The following is a 17,703-nucleotide window of genomic DNA, read 5'->3' on the forward strand; positions in this document are numbered from 1 at the left end:
CAATATGCCACGCGGGCAAGTTCACTATAGTGCCCAGCAAACTTGGTAGCTAGTGATTTCGTTACACGTGGCACATTTTCGCAGGAAAAGTTAACCGCCACGTGTCCAAGTTCGTTACGACTGGTAGCGAACTTGGTAGCCAATGATTTCGTGACACGTGGCACACATTTGCAGAAAAAGATGACTAGGCAAAGTTCGCTACCAGCCTACCAGGGGTAGCGAACTTGGTGTGCTATATGGCACAATCTCGTTGCCCAATCAGAATTAATATTTCAATCACAATAAAAAACAGAAAACGAATGAAAATGACAACTAATTGTCATTAATGTATTAATCACAATTAATGTACGAATCACGAATCACAATTAATGTACCAATCACCAATCGCAATTAATGTATCAATCACCATTCACAATTAATTTTGATCACAATTAATGTACCAATCACAATTAATGTATCAATCACAATTAATTTTGATTGGTACATTAATTGTGATTGGTGATCGGAACATTAATTGTTTGGGATATTATTGTTACAAATTCGAACAATGTTTGTGAGAGATAAAACATGACAAATGAGGTGTCATTGAGTGGATCTCGAAAAATTATGTGAAACAAAATAAAAAATATCTGATCTGGATATCCGAATTAAAACTTATGGCCCTCCGAAGTGATTGGTGATTTATACATTAATCATGATTGATACAATCAAAAGTTAATCCTATTGGTATGCTAATTGTGATTAGTACATTAATTGTGATGGATGATTAGTACATTAATTTTGATTGATACATTAATTAAATAGTCATTTTCCTTCGTTTTTTTTTTTGTATTGTGATTGGTACATTAATTCTGATCGGACAACGAGATTGTGCCACGTAGTGCACCAAGTTCGCTACACGTAGTAGCGAACTTTGTCCATTCAGCTTTTCCTGCAAAAGTGTGCCACGTGTCATGAAATTATTGGCTACCAATAGTAGCAAACTTGGACACATGACAGTTTACTTTTTCTGCGAAAATGTGTCATGTGTAACGAAATTATTGGCTACCAAGTTCGCTGGGCACTGCAACGAACTTGTCCGCGTGACATATTGAAAAATAACATCATGTGGTGACATTCGGATAAAAAAGAATAGTGACATTTTGATCACTGTTCGGAAAGTTTAAGCGGATGAACGAAGCTAAGCCTTCTGCTATAGGAAAAAAATAAAAATAAAGGGGAGTCTTCTGCTGGTGATAAAATTGTAGTTGAGCCTGATTGTCAGGAAAGGGGGCGATTATACTATAGAGATGAATGAAGTAGAAGCTTATGCAGATAAAATTGAACTTGAGTCTTTATCCTTACAGGGGCGCACTCTAACTCTTCCCTGCTCCGTCACTGCTCACCGTTAAGCATATATATTTGGTTACGGAAAATGTCAAGTTCGATAGTTAGATCAAGGGAAAAAGAACTATCATTTAAAAGGACGTGTCTTTTTAGATGATTTACACAAAGTATGACCAGGTCATACTTTGTGTAAATTATAAAAGTTACTTTTTTTTTTTCTCTTCAGTCACAACTGACGTGTAAAGTGAAAAAAACAATTTTTCAGAATTATATAGAGTATGATCGGTCATATTCTGTGTAAGTCACTAAAAAACACAACTTGTGTCCTTTTAAATACTTTAAAATGACACACACTAAATAGATCAAATATGTTGTTGTTGATTGTTGATTTCCCGGTGCTTTGAAATTTACAACACTTAACAATAAGAGATAAAGAAACATGATTAGTCTCACATTCACTCAGGCTTTGTGTGCTTAGAATCCCAGTGCTTCCTCCATAATTCAACACCATAAAGATGGGTCAGCTATTTTTTGTGTCTGCAAAGAGTCAAATTCTTTTTGTCTACTCTTTTCTAAATCTTCTACTTGTGGAGTTTAGCTTCTCATATAAATTTTCATAATAAAAGAATGCTGTTTAAAATCTGGTAACAAAGACATCAGGGTGAGTTTAGCATTAGAGGAAACCTGCGATAGTTAAGGCTTCAAACTGTCTTAATAGGCGCAAATGAACATCCCACTTTGATTATTAGCTAATTATTATTGATTTCAGAACAAATATGAACATTTTCATTTCTGTAGGTTTGTTTTCCAGTTCAACTGTTAAAGCATATTTGATTCTGGCCTGAACTAGTTCTAACAAGTAACAACAGTTTCCCAGATAAATAGAACTAATCTACTCTACTCTTATTTGGAAAGAGAACCACATTTCTATTAGAGAAGCGACCAAAGAGAAGGCAATGGCATTTTGGGTGTGTCTGAAGATGCAAAATGAGCATGATGCTGTATCAAGGCATTGGCTCTTTTCCATATTTTAGAAAAATGAAATGCTACGATTACTCCCACCCAGTCAGGGCTTTAGAAATAAAAAAGACAAAATCTTGCTTTTTCTTGAAGGAAAACTCCTATAATTGATACATAAACAAGCTATGGAGATTGCAGGGAAGGATTTACATGAGAATTATTTCCTTTAGATTATAAGCCAATCATGCATCTCAGATATTTTGGTTATGCGAGTGGCGCAAGATGAAAATCATATGGACTAAATCTAACCTGAGCGTACAAAAAAATCCAATAATTTCTACCAGATAAAATGAAGAAAATTGAGACAAAAAGAACATTTTATCTTCATTTATGGAGTTTCATCAATGGTCTCCAGTGCTGGTCTCCAAGATCTCTGCTTTGAGTACCTTTCAACTGGCTCAGGCTCAGGCTCACTCACCGCCAGACTATCAGCTTCTGATCTCTTTGTCTCTGAAGGAAACATACAAAGCTCACTAAACACTGGAAAAATCTTTGCCAAATTGTTGAAACTACTATGCTTCATTGCCCTGGATGCTTTGTAATTAAGAGAGCTCATTTCTTCATGAGTTAGCACGGAGTATAGCAGTTCCATTGGTAGAAGGAAGTAAAATTTGCGCCTTTCAAGTTCTTCATCAGCTAAGAGCCCTTGAATACGGTGACCTACTTTGAGGTAGCTGGAGTCACAAACAAACTGTCCAGGGTATTCTAGCATGAGTTCTGCAGCTCTCATTGGTTTTGTATATGCCTCTAGTCTCCCATCTAAGTATAGGACCTTAAAGACCCCATTGGCTATCAAGGAAGGAGTACAAGAAGCAGCATTGCCCATTTCTTAAACAGAGACTAGGGGTTTGAAAAATGGGTACTTGCAATTCCCCCTTAGAAATGTTGGCAAGTTAGAGCTGAGGAGGTAAACAGCTTCTCAGAATGTGACTGTATATATTAGGCAAGCTACCTGTCAGTTAAGAAAGAAAGAAAGAAAAATAGTTGATTGTCTTTTTCTTTCTCAAGGTCCATAGTTGGGTAATCAGTTGGTATATCTTTACCATATTTTTTATTTTATTTCTTTAATACTCAAGTTGGTCATCCTTTGAGTGGTATGTCTTAGGAACAAAGTTACATCTCTGGCAGCAGGTTTGTTTTATGCAGATACGAAATTAAGAGAAAGTAGGTATGTATCTTTGAGCATTTTAAGCATATAATCTATGTTTCTTGCGTCACTTTAAAAGCCATCTTTTTTTAAATCTAGATTAGAAAAGCCACAATAAAGGAAATATGGCCAACCTGGCAAATTTGGCCTTTTTTGACTTCAAACGCATGGAAAATTCAGTGCACATAACTTTCCAATTGGTTTAATTTTGTATTTCTGAGTGTCTTCTAGCTAAAAGGATAGGAGACTAGTTTATTGGGGTTGCACATGGAGAGGGATGGACAAAAGGCTAGCCGACAAAGATAACCTCAATTAAGGACACCACCAAACTAATGATTAGATATGGTACCAAGTAATTTATCTGATTTTATTCCATTAACAACGGCTTCAGCTAATATTTTCTATATTACACATGCACTTTATTTTGGATGATAGCCGTATGCATTTGATGGCAAACGTCAAATCTTTGCTTGGTATGTAGTCACCATCCAATGCTAGCTTGCAATATATTCCCATGAACTCATAATATATTAAGTGCAAAAACATTTCTCTTCTTACACCTATAGGGTCTACCAGTTGTCATGAGCTCTGCCATATTAATATTTTCCACATAATTATTGGCCGAACACGCAATTAACTATATAAACAGTCTCAAATCTTAGGAAATAATTGAAAGAAAATCAATCATTTTGGCATTTGTTATTGTTGGATCAAAATCAAATAAATGGCTCTCATTTGATGTTGTTTTGTAACCATTGATTTGATTTTGATCCAACGATAATAAGATTGATAATGAGAAATGATAAGAAAAAATGGCTATAAATATAATCTCTCTCTAATTTTCATAGGGTGTTTTCATATAATAAATTTCTTGGGAGAGTAGGTGATTAAGACCAAAGTCATTGGGTATAGAATTGATTGACACAAGTTGGTATAACAGAGTGAGAAGTATTGAATTTGTTTGCTTAATTAACAAATGAAGAATATTAAGTAGGACAACTAAATGATTAAGTTTCGTTTTGGACTTAGCAAATAATCAGTTGTTAAAGAGGTTGAATGTTTGATTTGATGGGTTTTCTGCTTGTTTCCTATTAAACAGAAGGAATGATAGCCAAGCAGTGGTTCGGTTGTTGCTGAGATGGTTGGCATCAACAACAGCAAAGACACAGTGCACAGTGTTAGACAACTTGCTTTCATTGCTCATTTCTACAAGCCACCGTTTGTTTATGATTGGAATGAACATATATAATCCCAAATGCAAAACATACCAACTTGCTTACTGCATGAAACTTTGCATAAGAAAATCGAAGAAATGAATAAAAAAACAACAGAAAAATATTTCTACAATTATGCAAATAAGTTATCTGCATTTATTTCCAAAACAATGCCGTTTTGTGATTGAAATTGTTGTAAATATTTGTTATTTTATTATTATTAGTATTTGTTGTATTGGGCCAAGCCCATTAGGTCAAGTATTAGGGTTTTCATTATCTATAAATAGAGACCTCTTTGTATAGATTATTTACACAATTCAATAATATTTCAAATACCATTTTCTTTCAAGTTGGTATCACAGCTCTCGATCCTGAGGGCTCTGCTTCCGCAATTACCGCTTCTCCTTTCCTTCTCTTGCTGCCAATCAGCCGCCACCGGGAATTTTTTTCGGGGACTTTTTTTGGACCGAGAGGACCTGTTTTCAAACCTTTTTTCTCTGATCTATCAGTCTGCGAACCTTTTACAATCAATTGACGGCCGGATCTCTTAAGAACGACTCAAACCCACTACTGTTCATCACTGGAACAGTACTTTCTGGTGACCGTTTGGACTCTGCTCAGCCACAGAAGGGACCGCCACCTCCGGACGACCTCACGGTGAAAATCCCAGCTCCGGCGGCCGCCGCACGCGCTCCCATGCGCTGCCACACTCCCGGCGAGTGAGGCCTACTCGCAGACACCTCCACCGGCGCGTGGAGGCGCGTGACTGCTTCTTTCCAGCTCCGGTCAACAACGTTCTGATCGTCTCTTCATCCTCTTTCTGGATCTGTAATTTTTTCTCAGATCGGACGTCGTTTGGTATTTTTTCCGTATTTTTTGGATACTTGGTGCTATTCTTTGACAAGTTTTGTGCAGTATGGCCTCTTCTCAAAGGAGTTCCTTTACCAAGTTTTCTGATGGTGCATCTTCTAGAAGAGATGATCGATGGTGTTCTTATTGTAAAAGAACAGGTCATATCAAAGATCTATGCTTTCGCCTCCATGGAAAGCAAACTGTCTTAGAAAAGATGGCAAGGTTGCGTGGTCAAGCACATTTTACTTCCTCTGAAATAACTCCTGCACCTAATAAGACCCAACCTGCATTTCGTCCAGAAGAGTTGGAACGGCTCCGAACCATTCTTGATTCTATGAGTAAGCCATCTGATACTAGTGCTTTGACTATTACTGGTATGAGCTCCAAAACTTATTCTTTCCTTTCTTTATGTAATGATTTTAAACATTCTTGGGTTGTTGATTCTGGTGCTACTGATCATATGGCTTGTTGTGCTGACTCCTTTACTTCTTATCATCCTACCATTGGAACTCATACAATAGCCGTAGCTGATGGCTCTCATACATCAGTTGCGGGTTCTGGTGACATAAACTTACAGCAGTCCTTACATCTTAAGGATGTTCTTCATGTTCCTAAACTCTCCACGAATCTTCTTTCTATTCATAAAATTACAAAAGATTTGAATTGTACTGTAACCTTCTATCTTACCCATTGTGTTTTTCAGGATCTCGCCACGGGGAAGACGATTGGTAGTGCTAAAGAGCAAGGTGGACTGTAATATCTGGTGTCACAATCTCCTGCAAATAAAGTAACAGATCACATCTTGATGTCTCATGGTCAATCAACTGCTGATTCTTTGATTTGGCTTCATCATAAGCGCTTAGGTCATCCTCCATTTAGTTTACTCAAATCTTTATTTCCGTCATTGTTTTTGTCTAAGTCTGTTGAGTCTTTTCATTGTGATGTTTGTGAATTTGCTAAGCATCATTGTGTGTCTTTTCCTTCTAGTATTACTAAGAGTATTGAACCTTTTGATCTTATTCATTCTGATGTTTGGGGTCCCTCTAAAGTCCCTCATGCTTCAGGAAATAGATGGTTTGTTTCTTTTATTGATGATTGCACTCGTGTAACTTGGGTGTACTTAATGCGTGAAAAGTCTGAGGTACCACAACTGTTCTTTCAATTTTATAAAATGGTTGAGACCCAGTTTGGTAAAAAAATCAAGAGACTAAGAACAGATAATGGTACTGAATATGTTAATCGTAGTTTTTCCCAATTTATAAGAAATAACGGTATGATTCATGAACTTACTTGTGTTGACACCCCCCAACAGAATGGGGTTGCTGAAAGAAAAAATCGTCACATTCTTGAAGTGGCTCGTGCATTAATGTTTCAGACACATGTACCCAAATACTATTGGGGAGATGCTATTCTTACTGCAACATTCTTGATCAACCGTTTACCCACTCGGGTACTTGACCATGTAAATCCTATTCACTCTATGACTTCTTTTTTCCCTTCTATTCCAACTATGAGTCTTCCTCCACGAGTGTTTGGGTGTGTTGCTTTTGTTCATGTTCATAAACATCATCGCAGTAAGTTGGACCCTAGGGCTATTAAATGTGTTTTTCTTGGTTATGTTCCTGATAAGAAGGGCTACAAGTGCTATCACCCTAGTAGTAGGAAATTTTTTGTTTCTATGGATGTTACATTTCAGGAATCTGAGTCCTTTTTCCAAGGTCCTCATCTTCAGGGGGAGAATCCTTCACCAGAAATCTCATCACCTCCATTCTTTGAGTTTGAATCTTCAGTGTCTACTCCTTTACCTGTGTCAGTGTATCCTCCTCTTGGTCCTGTTCCTCCTGTGTCTGATCCTCCTGTGTCTGATCCTCCTGTGTCTGATCCTCCTGTGACTGATTCTCCTGTGATTGATACATCAAGTACACCAGAGATACGGAAGATTATGACACCTGAAAGAAGGAAACAACCCACATTGTCTCAGCAGCAACCTCAATCGTCTGAACCACTGGTAAGTCCTGAATCTCATATTTCTGATCATGATGTTAATACTTCTGATGACTTACCCATTACTACTGATTCTGATGATTTACCCATTGCTCTTAGAAAAGGAAAAAGAGCTTGTCCCAAGAAATCTTGTCCCTCTTGTACTCAATACCCTATCTCCCATTTTGTTTCCTCTGCTAATATTTCTGTGCAGCACAAAAGCTTTATTTCAGCACTAGACTCTATTGCAATCCCAAAATCAGTACATGAAGCCTTGAAAGATAGGAATTGGGCTCAAGCCATGCAAGAGGAAATGAATGTGTTGGAGAAAAATAAAACATGGGAGGTTATTGATAGACCTAATGGAAAGAAAGCAGTAGGGTGCAGATGGGTTTATGCCCTGAAATATAATTCTGATGGAACTTTTGAGAGATACAAGGCTCGATTAGTTGCCAAAGGTTACACTCAAACCTATGGCATTGATTATGAAGAAACATTTGCTCCAGTTGCAAAGATGAATACGGTGAGAGTCTTGTTATCCCTCGTTGCCCATTACAATTGGGATATAAATCAATTTGATGTGAAAAATGCTTTCCTCAATGGTGAGTTAGAAGAAGAAGTCTACATGGAAATCCCGCCTGGTTTTGATTCTGTGAAGGGAGAAAATAAAGTTTGTAGATTAAAAAGGCCTTGTATGGATTGAAGCAGTCACCTCGTGCCTGGTTTGGAAGGTTTACTAAGGTTATGATGACCTTAGGATACAGACAGAGTCAAGGAGATCACACTCTTTTCTTCAAGCACTCCCATAATGGGAAGCTTACTGTGCTCCTTGTATATGTTGATGATATTATTATCACAGGTGATGATTTTGTGGAGAAACAGATTCTGCAAACACGGCTTGCCTCTGAGTTTGAAGTCAAAGACCTTGGGAAACTGAGATATTTCCTAGGGATAAAAGTAGCTCATTCAAGGAAAGGAATTTTTATCAGCCAAAGGAAATATGTTCTTGATCTTCTCAAAGAAGCAGGAAAGCTCAGGTGTAAACCCTTTAATACTCCTATTGAGCAGAATCACAAGATAGGCTATGAAGAAGAGAGTCCTCCAGTTGATAAAGGACAATATCAACGACTAGTTGAGAAATTGATATATCTGGCTCATACTAGACCAGACCTAGCTTATGCTGTTAGTGTTGTCAGTCAGTTTATGCACGATCCAAAGGAGAAACACATGCAGGCAGTAGAGAGAATTCTGCAGTATCTTAAAGCTACTCCTGGTAAAGGATTGTTATTCCGACGTGATGGCAATCTCTCTTTAGAAGTTTACACTGATGCTGATTATGCTAGATCCGTGACTGACCGTCGTTCTACCAGTGGTTACTGCATGTTTCTTTGCGGTAACTTGGTGACATGGAGAAGTAAGAAACAAGATGTGGTCGCCAGATCAAGTGCAGAAGCTGAATTTCGAGCTATGGCTCAAGGTATTTGTGAGTTACTGTGGCTGAAAATTATACTTGATGATCTCAAAATAAAATGTGAGGGACCTATGAAGCTGCTATGTGACAATAAGTCCGCTATTTGTATAGCTCATAATCCGGTTCAACATGATCGGACTAAACATATTGATGTCGACTGCCATTTCATCAAAGAGAAACTTGATAGCGGGTTGATTACCACTCCATACATTCCCACTGGGCGTCAATTAGCTAATCTATTGACAAAGGGACTTCCTTCAGACAGATTTCAAGAACTTACTAGCAAGCTGGGAATGATAAATATCTATTCCTCAGCTTGAGGGGGAGTGTTGTAAATATTTGTTATTTTATTATTATTAGTATTTGTTGTATTGGGCCAAGCTCATTAGGTCAAGTATTAGGTCAAGTTTAGGTCAAGTATTAGGGTTTTCATTCTCTATAAATAGAGACCTCTTTGTACAGATTATTTGCACAATTCAATAATATTTCAAATACCCTTTTCTTTCAAGTGAAATATTAAAAAATATAATCATAAAGACTATAATAACCCTGAAATAAATTAAAATTACAAAAATACCATGATTTTCGTCCCAAAATAACTTCGTATTGAGTTTACTGGAGATAAGTTATTTGCATTAATCGCAGAAAAAGCAAACCCAAAAAACAAAGATGGAAAATAGGAAATTTTAAGGACCAAATAGATCGAAAACTTATTATACCAACATTCCAACTAGTTCCATGAAAGCCAATATTTGTAACTGCGTGGATAGGATAAGAATCTCCGGTCATTAAATCATAATCGGATAGATTAAAAATGATAAAAGAAGAGAAAAAAAATCATAATTATTCAAAGATGAATCAATTAATATAAAAAAATAAATAAACAAAACGACGTAATTTTTTGGATAGACGGAAATAAATATATCTGAAATATTTTTTTTTCTCTCTTTCTATATATATATATATATATATATATATGTGTGTGTGTTGTGAGATAGGATCTTTTGATAGTTGACACTGATGTCAAATAAAAAGTTTGACACCTCATTTGAAGGTTGTTTAATTAAGGCAGATCAACAATGTCATATGTTTATAAATCGAGTCGTTAGATTAAGGCAATATCAACGACTCTCAGATGAGGTGTCAAATTTTTTCTTTGATACCGGTATCAAATGATTTACTATATATATGGACAATACTTTTCTTATATTGCATAAGAAAAATATTATCTTTTACATTCATATTCTTTAAATGGGTTCCACACGAATTTTTTTTTTCTCATTGCTAGTTTTTTCTCTTTACTATTTATTGTTTGGGTAAGTGATAATACTTATTTTATACAACATAAGAAAAATATTATCTAATATATTGTTTTTTTTCTGTATTTTAAAGAGAAACTTGCGAATTTTTTTTGGCCTATATTTTAGTGTCTTCATGACAAATTGGCTACAGCTCCAACTTTTTTAAATATCTTTGGCCAACTCAGACTGAAATAAAACAAGGAGTTTAATTGTTGAAGTATTGCACTTTTTGGAGCAAGGAAGAAGGGCGGGAGGGGACTGATATTTCATGGAATTATATTTTTTTATGCAATAGAGATATTTATCTTATGTTGCACTTACAATTTTACGTGAGTCTCATTACCCGGAAAAAGAGAAAAAAATTAAAGTGAGACTTATATTTTTTTGAGTGTGTAGGAGAGAGTTATTGTCTCATGTGATATAAGATTAATATTCCTCATATTTCATATGCATAAGCTTAGGAAGAATAACAACATAATTTTAACAAAAGCAAGCTTCTAAAAAAGTGAACGAGGTTGGTCGGAATTGGTTAAGGATTAAGTTCATATTTATAATTAATAAGAACCGTAATTTTTTTCAAAAATTCTAAAAGAAATTGGAATTTGCGCTTACCCTAACCCCATCTAAATTATTAATTAAAAAACAAATTTCAAAAGAATAAAAAAAAATCAAATACTAAACTTTTAATAAATTGAAAAGTTCGATTGAATGTATCAACCAGCTTTGAGATTTGAATGAAAACAAATTTCAATATTTCATTAAGTATAAAATATATTTATTTAAAAGATAAAATATCGCTATATTCCTTACAAGTTAAAATATGAGTGTAAATAATACTCTAATCAAATTAATCAAATAATTGATAGATCGATTAAAAAATAATATATAACCCTAATGTTGTTTGGTACGAGAGTTATTGAACAAAATTTATTACGAATGTCTAATATATTATTTGTTTGGAGTACAGAATGTCTAATAATTAACCATGCTTGGAAAGAGCAAAAGAAAAGTAAAAATTCCACCAAATTCATTCATTAGAGAAATTTGGTATTAAATAATTTCTTTTATGTAAATATTTAGCATTTTTTTAAGGGTTATATTTCTCTTAAAGAGAGAAATCAAATTCCTACACATGTAAAATAAAGATGAGTTTCTCCTCTTTGTTTTTTTTACTCTCTTAATACTTGTGGGTTTTATCTATAAAGCACCGACACTTCAAAATTTCTGACGTGTCGTGTCCGACGCTTTCCTACCATCACCGACACTCAATACTCGTTACAAAGACTCAAAAAAGTTCAAAGGTTACGTTTGATTGCATTTTGAGTTCCAACTATTAGATTCGTTAGATTATGATTACGATTTTATTGCATTTAATATAAATATTTGAGATATATTATGCTTCTTTGCAAAATTGATGGGTATTATAAGTTTAGCTTTATTTTTTTGTTAAATTATTGAATATTAAATTTAATATATATTACATAAATTAAAAATATTACATAATATCGAAACATGTCCTAACGTGTTAAAATTTAACATTTTTTAAAATTAACGTGTTAAAATATCGTGTCATATCGTATTTCGTATCTCGTAGCGATATCCGTGCATCGTACGATTTCATTCGTGATTTTGTCTCGCACTCTCAGTTAAGGAAAAATTTAATACGCTCCAGGTCCACCACTTATTCAGTGGTCTCTTTTTTATAAATAGAAAATTTTCTTTCATTTCTACTCTTTTTTTTTTCTTTCCCTCTCGCACTTTTTTTTTTCTATTTTGGAAAAGGATCACCATAGTCCAGGCCCACTAAATACCTTCTCCTCGGTTAAGTAAGATAATTATGTAGAATGAAAAAATGATTTTTCTTTTTCTTAAAAGATATTTTATGAAAGTTTCTGGCTACAAGGGAAGAGTGGGACCCAACGCAATGGTTAACTGGCACGTATCGAGGAGCGGGAGCTAACAGCGCGTTTAGAGTGAAGTTGAACAGAAGAATCTCATCTCAAATGCGTTAACCTTCTCCACTCGTCCCCTGCAGCATATTCTTCTCCTTCCACAGGTATTCCTTATGCAACATGTTTGTGCTTATGACTTCATAATTCTTAATATGCAAAGTGCTTTATTTCTCTTTTCTTCAGGGATGGCTTATGTTCCACATGTAAATGTAAATGCAAATTGCAGCTTTTTATTCCAAAAATGTGCAATTTCCTATGTCGGTATTCCTGCTTTGTCCCTCTTGCAACCTCGAGTAAGAGCTTTAACATCTTTTAAGAGAGGTAAATTAACTACTCAATTACTTGTATAATTTTTGTTTTGCTTCATCGCACTTGTTGTTTAATATAGTAAGCTTCATAAGCAAGTGCAGAGTTCTTTCAATTTAACTCAAATTTGACAAACTGTTCACTACTAATATTATTTATTCTATTTCTCTGCTCAGAAATAAGAATGATGATGCTTCTTCATTAGTTTGGTTTCATTAATTTTTCTGCTATATGTTCAGGAACAATCGTTCCCCAATGCTTAAATGGAAAGAGGAATTTTACTTTACCAGAAAAGAGATTTAGTGGGAAGTTTTCAAAGAAAGAGAGGTTCTCTATCCTTAGAAGTAGTAGCTCTTCAAACTCTACTGGCACTACGGACGACCGCTCTGATCAGACAAAGGCACGTATGAGCGAATACTAATGTGATGATTTTGTAGGATGCTCTTAGCCAATGGCATTTGACTGAACTTGGCTATCAGCTTATATTTTGACCTTGAAACTTGAAATTTTTGACCCCAAATATATATGCTTAATGGTCATTTTCGAATTTACACTCTAAGAACTGTACAAAAACGTACAAAACAAATAGACAGTGGCTACTTTTCAGATGGTTGGAAAATAAAAATATTTTTCCACATTTTTTACGGATAGATATGGGGCATTTGATCTATTAGTGGTATGATTCTTGTTTTCAGATGGTTGGAAAATAAAAATATTTTTCCACATTTTTTATGGATGGAAATGGGGCATTTGATCTGTTAGTGGTATGATTCTTGTTTTTAAGGTTGCTTCTTTGTGACTAGAAGGCTATGAGTTTAAGTATAGAAAACAACCATTTTGCAAAAATATAAGGATAAGCTGTATACAATCAACCCGCCCCTACCCTCCCAAATTTGGGGAGCCTTTGTGTAATGGGGTTTTCTCTTTGAGGGATGAAAATGAATATAATTATTCTTTTTAGAGATTTCTTCTCTTGTCCGTAAGTATATGTATAATAGAGTTTGATCTTATAGACTCACTTCCTTCTTGTTTGATATGTTATGCTTTTGTCTTCTGAAAGTACAACCATTCACGTGGTGATTAATATTGTGTTTTGGTTGTTGAAATACGTTGAATAAATGGGGAATAGAATGTCTGCTTATGTCCTCATCTGATTTATTACAGAAAATTGTTATTCTATCGTCTGATACTTGCACTTAAATTCTCTGGTCACTCTATCGGTCTTGCAATTACATAAAATAAACAGGCATATAACAAAAGAAATCTGATGCTTATACTTTTTTGGATGTTTCAGAAGACACCATTTGGGTATACAAGGAAAGATGTCCTATTTATTGGACTTGGGGTTACTTTTCTTGGCATTGGGTTAAAAAGTGGACTAGAGGTACCTTGCTTTCTGCCCTTATGTATTCGTTGGAATATATTTCCGTTTTTTGGTTTCTTATATTGTTTCCTTCATCTTCTTAGCGCTTAGCTTATTCCAGTTCATATATGAGAAGTACATAGTCTGAAGGCTATTAACAAATGGGTCGGGTGCCTTGTGAAAAATAGAACTTAGCCAATGTGCCCTTCTTATAACTGCTTTCGCCCATGATGTGAAGGACACCATGTATATGCACTAATGCACTAGGATTAATCAAGCAACTGTTCTTGGTTCCTTTATGCAGTTTGCGGGAGTTGATCCACTACAAGCAGGAAATGTGGTTCAGCTGGTGCTGGTTTTGGGCCTCACAATTGGATGGATCTCCACGTATATCTTTAGAGTTTCAAACAAGGAAATGACATATGCACAACAACTACGTGACTATGAATACAAAGTGATGGAGGTACAATAATATTTTTTTTAGAGTTTCAAACAAGGAAATAACAAGGTTGCTTTTCTCTTGTTTTAAGCAAAATGAACTAATTGTTTTTTTGACTTACCACAAGAATTGCAAGTGCATGACTGGGTATTGGCAATGAAATTTCTTGGTCAACCTTGTCCTTTTTTCTGAATCTTTTTCTTTATCTTGTAAATTGATAAAAGGATTTCTATCTAGTGATATGATATCATACCATTTTCCTTTAAAAAATATGAATGAAATTAAAAAAAAAAAAACAGTGGTCCTTCAATTGTTGAAATTGAGTAGCTTAAAAAGAAATGTAATCACAATGTACTGGTGCTGCTACATTAGCTGGCTATAAATAAAATGGTGTCCTAAAATTATTTACAGTAATTTGAGGTGGCCAAACTTCAGTCAATTGGGTAGTAAACCAGAAAATATCATTCATCAATTGTTCTGTGCCTTATCATTTCTTATAGAACATTTTACGAAGCATGTTGCTTTTTTTTAGCTACTGCGTGTCAAACAGCTGCTGTGTGTTTGCATTGGTTATGATACTACTACACCTTTCTATTATTGGAGAAACTGTTCTTTATAATGCCCAGGACTAAAGAAGAGTTGGATAGATGCCTAACTTTCTTAAAACGTATTACATTTTTCTTTGATATGTCGAGTAATAAGTCCATTGATAAATACCTGTGGTTGTAGTTCAAAATTCTCAAATTGGGAGCAGCTGCATTCCATATGACACAATCTTACTCTAATTTCCTCTTTTGAACTGAGCCTGAAAGTCTGAGACACATTCAGATATCCCAAAAAAATGTGTTATTGTAAAAAATTTCTTTCCAAACATGATTGAAGCTTGAAACTTGGGTCTGCAATATGTCGTGTGTTCACATTATTTCACAATATAACATGCCATAGAATAATTTTGCCTCTATTGAATCTACAGAAACGGTTGGATTCCCTAACTGAAGCAGAGCTAGTAGCACTGCTTGAAGAAGTTGAGGAAGAGAAAAGTCGCTAGCTAGTGGTGCGCAGGTGAATTGAAGTAGCTTGTTTGTATATATACACTGGAGTTTTACCACAGTAATTGAAACAGAAATTTTAATCTATATGGAACTAGTTCAGAAAGGTTCATAGCTTCAGTCTACTCACAGATAAAAGGATGAGATTTCTAATCCATAGTATTCACAAAAAATTCCTGGTGGAAGTAATCTGTAAGGTACGATGATAATGCTTTTAAATTCATATAATTTAGCGGCTGTTCTTAGTGCCGTTCACCATTGCACCTCATGTCATGATGGAGAATGTTGAAGGTGAGTTTGGATTTTGGCCTGGAGCCATTTTCCTCATACCCAGAACTGCTAACTCCAAGAGAAAAACGAACTGCACATCCTTTAGGTACATAATTACCAACAAGTCAATGGGACCACTTGAATTGGGATGAAAACATTTGGACAATTGTGAATCTTAGCAATACGTACTCTGCACTGCCCTTTATTCGAAACGATTGTGTTCAAAATAAATAAATAGATGTTTTTTTTTTTTGGTAATCTGATAAATAGATGTTAATTCCATAGAAGGACTGCTCTAAATTTGAATATTTCCATTGTTTCTTCTTTCTGTGTACGTTCTTCCCCATTTTTTGAGAATAATATTTGGAATAGAAGTAATGACTGAGGAAAATGTCTTCTGAAATGAACAAAAAAGTAAACCTCTTTCTGGCGTTTGCTAAGGTATTGATTGATAATTATCATATCCAGATTGATATTGAAATGCTTAAGCCAAAATTATTGGTCATGTACCAGAACCATTCACGTGCTGGAACAGCCCCTAATTCATATATCCCTTCCCTTTTTTGCATATATGAGGGAACCATTCACGTGCAGGTTTGAGGGGACCTTTGACCCTTAAACTACCTTAAACTAACTGTTGAATATCATAGATACAAGAGGAATTGATAGTAATCCTTGTTGTATTAAATTACACAACATTGGTGCTATTATATAGCAAACCAATTGAAGAATACAAAGAGACACACTCAATGTGGGACTTCTATACTATTAACACTAACACTCTTAACACTCCCCCTCAAGCTGTAGCATATAGATCATATGCTACAAGCTTGATACATAAATAATACTCCCATTAGGAACCAAAAACAACAATGCTACATCAACGAAATGAAATGACCAAGTACAACAAATCAACTGGAATGACCATCAGTGTGAAGAGCTGATAAAGAGACAGTGCTGAAATGGACATCAGAGCATGGATGGTGCCGGAATTATCATCGGCAAAGACAACTGAGCTGACCAGGACATCGGCATCAAGATCCTTCTCAGACATTTCATTTAACAGTTGGTGAGCAGCCGTGGTTTCCCCTTGACTATACTACAAGCTTATTACAAGAAAGACCAAGTAACATAATATCAAAATAAATCTCCTAAATGAGAAACCAAAAATCAACAATGTGCTAAAAATGGCGTCGAAATGAACATCAACATGGAAGATGCCGGAATGATCATTGACAAAGACAATTGTGCTGGAATGACCATCAGCAACATTGACAGTGCTCCCCCTCAAGAGGAACTTCTAAACAGTGCCGGAATTATCATCGGCAAAGACAATTGTGCTGGAATGACAATCAGCAACATGGACAGTGCTCCCCCTCAAGAGGAACTTCTAAACAGTGCCGGAATTATCATCGGCAAAGACAATTGTGCTGGAATGACCATCAGCAACATGGACAGTGCTCCCCCTCAAGAGGAACTTCTAAATAGTGGCAGAATTATCATCGGCAAAGACAATTGTGCTGGAATGACCATCAGCAACATGGATAGTGCTCCCCCTCAAGAGGAACTTCGGTATCAGCGGAGACAACATCAGCAACTTGGACAGTGCTTCCCCTCAAGATGGATGATGAATAGTATAAATACTCCATCTTGGGAAGAAAGAAGATTAAAGAAAAACAAAGCTTCGCGGAATCGAAAAAGTCGCCGGAGACGGCGGTGGGTCGTCGGAAAAGTCGTCGGAGACGGTGGTGGATCGCCGAAAAGTCATCGGAAAAGTCACCGGAAAAGTCGCCGGAGACGGCTGTCAACGGTGGACGACGCGGTCAACGGTGGTCGGTCAACGACAACGGTGGTCAACCCAACAACTTCCCAAGGATCATTCTTTTCTGATGTGACAGATCAGTCTAAGCTGCAGTCACAGAGCATACTAAGAAAAACCCGAAAAAGAAATAGCAACGGGAATCCCTCAAGGAGGGTGATATCTCTCTATAACCATATTGAAATTATGGA

At 35.7% G+C, this 17,703-nt stretch overlaps 2 protein-coding genes across 4 annotated transcripts; one reads left to right on the forward strand and one right to left on the reverse strand.

The window, feature by feature from the left end:
* Nucleotides 1-2,674: 2,674 nt before the first annotated feature.
* Nucleotides 2,675-3,207, reverse strand: LOC133299226 (uncharacterized). Its single transcript, XM_061498660.1, has one exon. It carries the CDS (start codon nucleotides 3,170-3,172, stop codon nucleotides 2,675-2,677), a length of 498 nt encoding a protein of 165 aa, XP_061354644.1. The 5' UTR covers nucleotides 3,173-3,207.
* Nucleotides 3,208-12,252: 9,045 nt separating this feature from the next.
* Nucleotides 12,253-15,916, forward strand: LOC133299233 (uncharacterized). 3 transcript variants are annotated; one of them, XM_061498669.1, is made up of 6 exons: nucleotides 12,253-12,370; nucleotides 12,450-12,587; nucleotides 12,812-12,972; nucleotides 13,870-13,956; nucleotides 14,240-14,398; nucleotides 15,348-15,916. In XM_061498669.1, exons 2-6 carry the CDS (start codon nucleotides 12,452-12,454, stop codon nucleotides 15,420-15,422), a joined length of 618 nt encoding a protein of 205 aa, XP_061354653.1. In that variant the 5' UTR covers nucleotides 12,253-12,370; nucleotides 12,450-12,451; the 3' UTR covers nucleotides 15,423-15,916. The 3 variants fall into 3 exon arrangements, with proteins under 3 accessions (XP_061354653.1, XP_061354654.1, XP_061354652.1); XM_061498670.1 differs by having other exon boundaries at nucleotides 12,812-12,971; nucleotides 13,863-13,956; XM_061498668.1 differs by having other exon boundaries at nucleotides 13,867-13,956; nucleotides 15,348-15,911.
* Nucleotides 15,917-17,703: the final 1,787 nt, after the last annotated feature.

This window comes from Gastrolobium bilobum, unplaced genomic scaffold, assembly GCF_033153095.1.
Source record: "Gastrolobium bilobum isolate Gb01-03AN ecotype WA unplaced genomic scaffold, APGP_CSIRO_Gbil_v1 utg865, whole genome shotgun sequence".
Lineage (NCBI taxonomy): Eukaryota > Viridiplantae > Streptophyta > Magnoliopsida > Fabales > Fabaceae > Gastrolobium > Gastrolobium bilobum.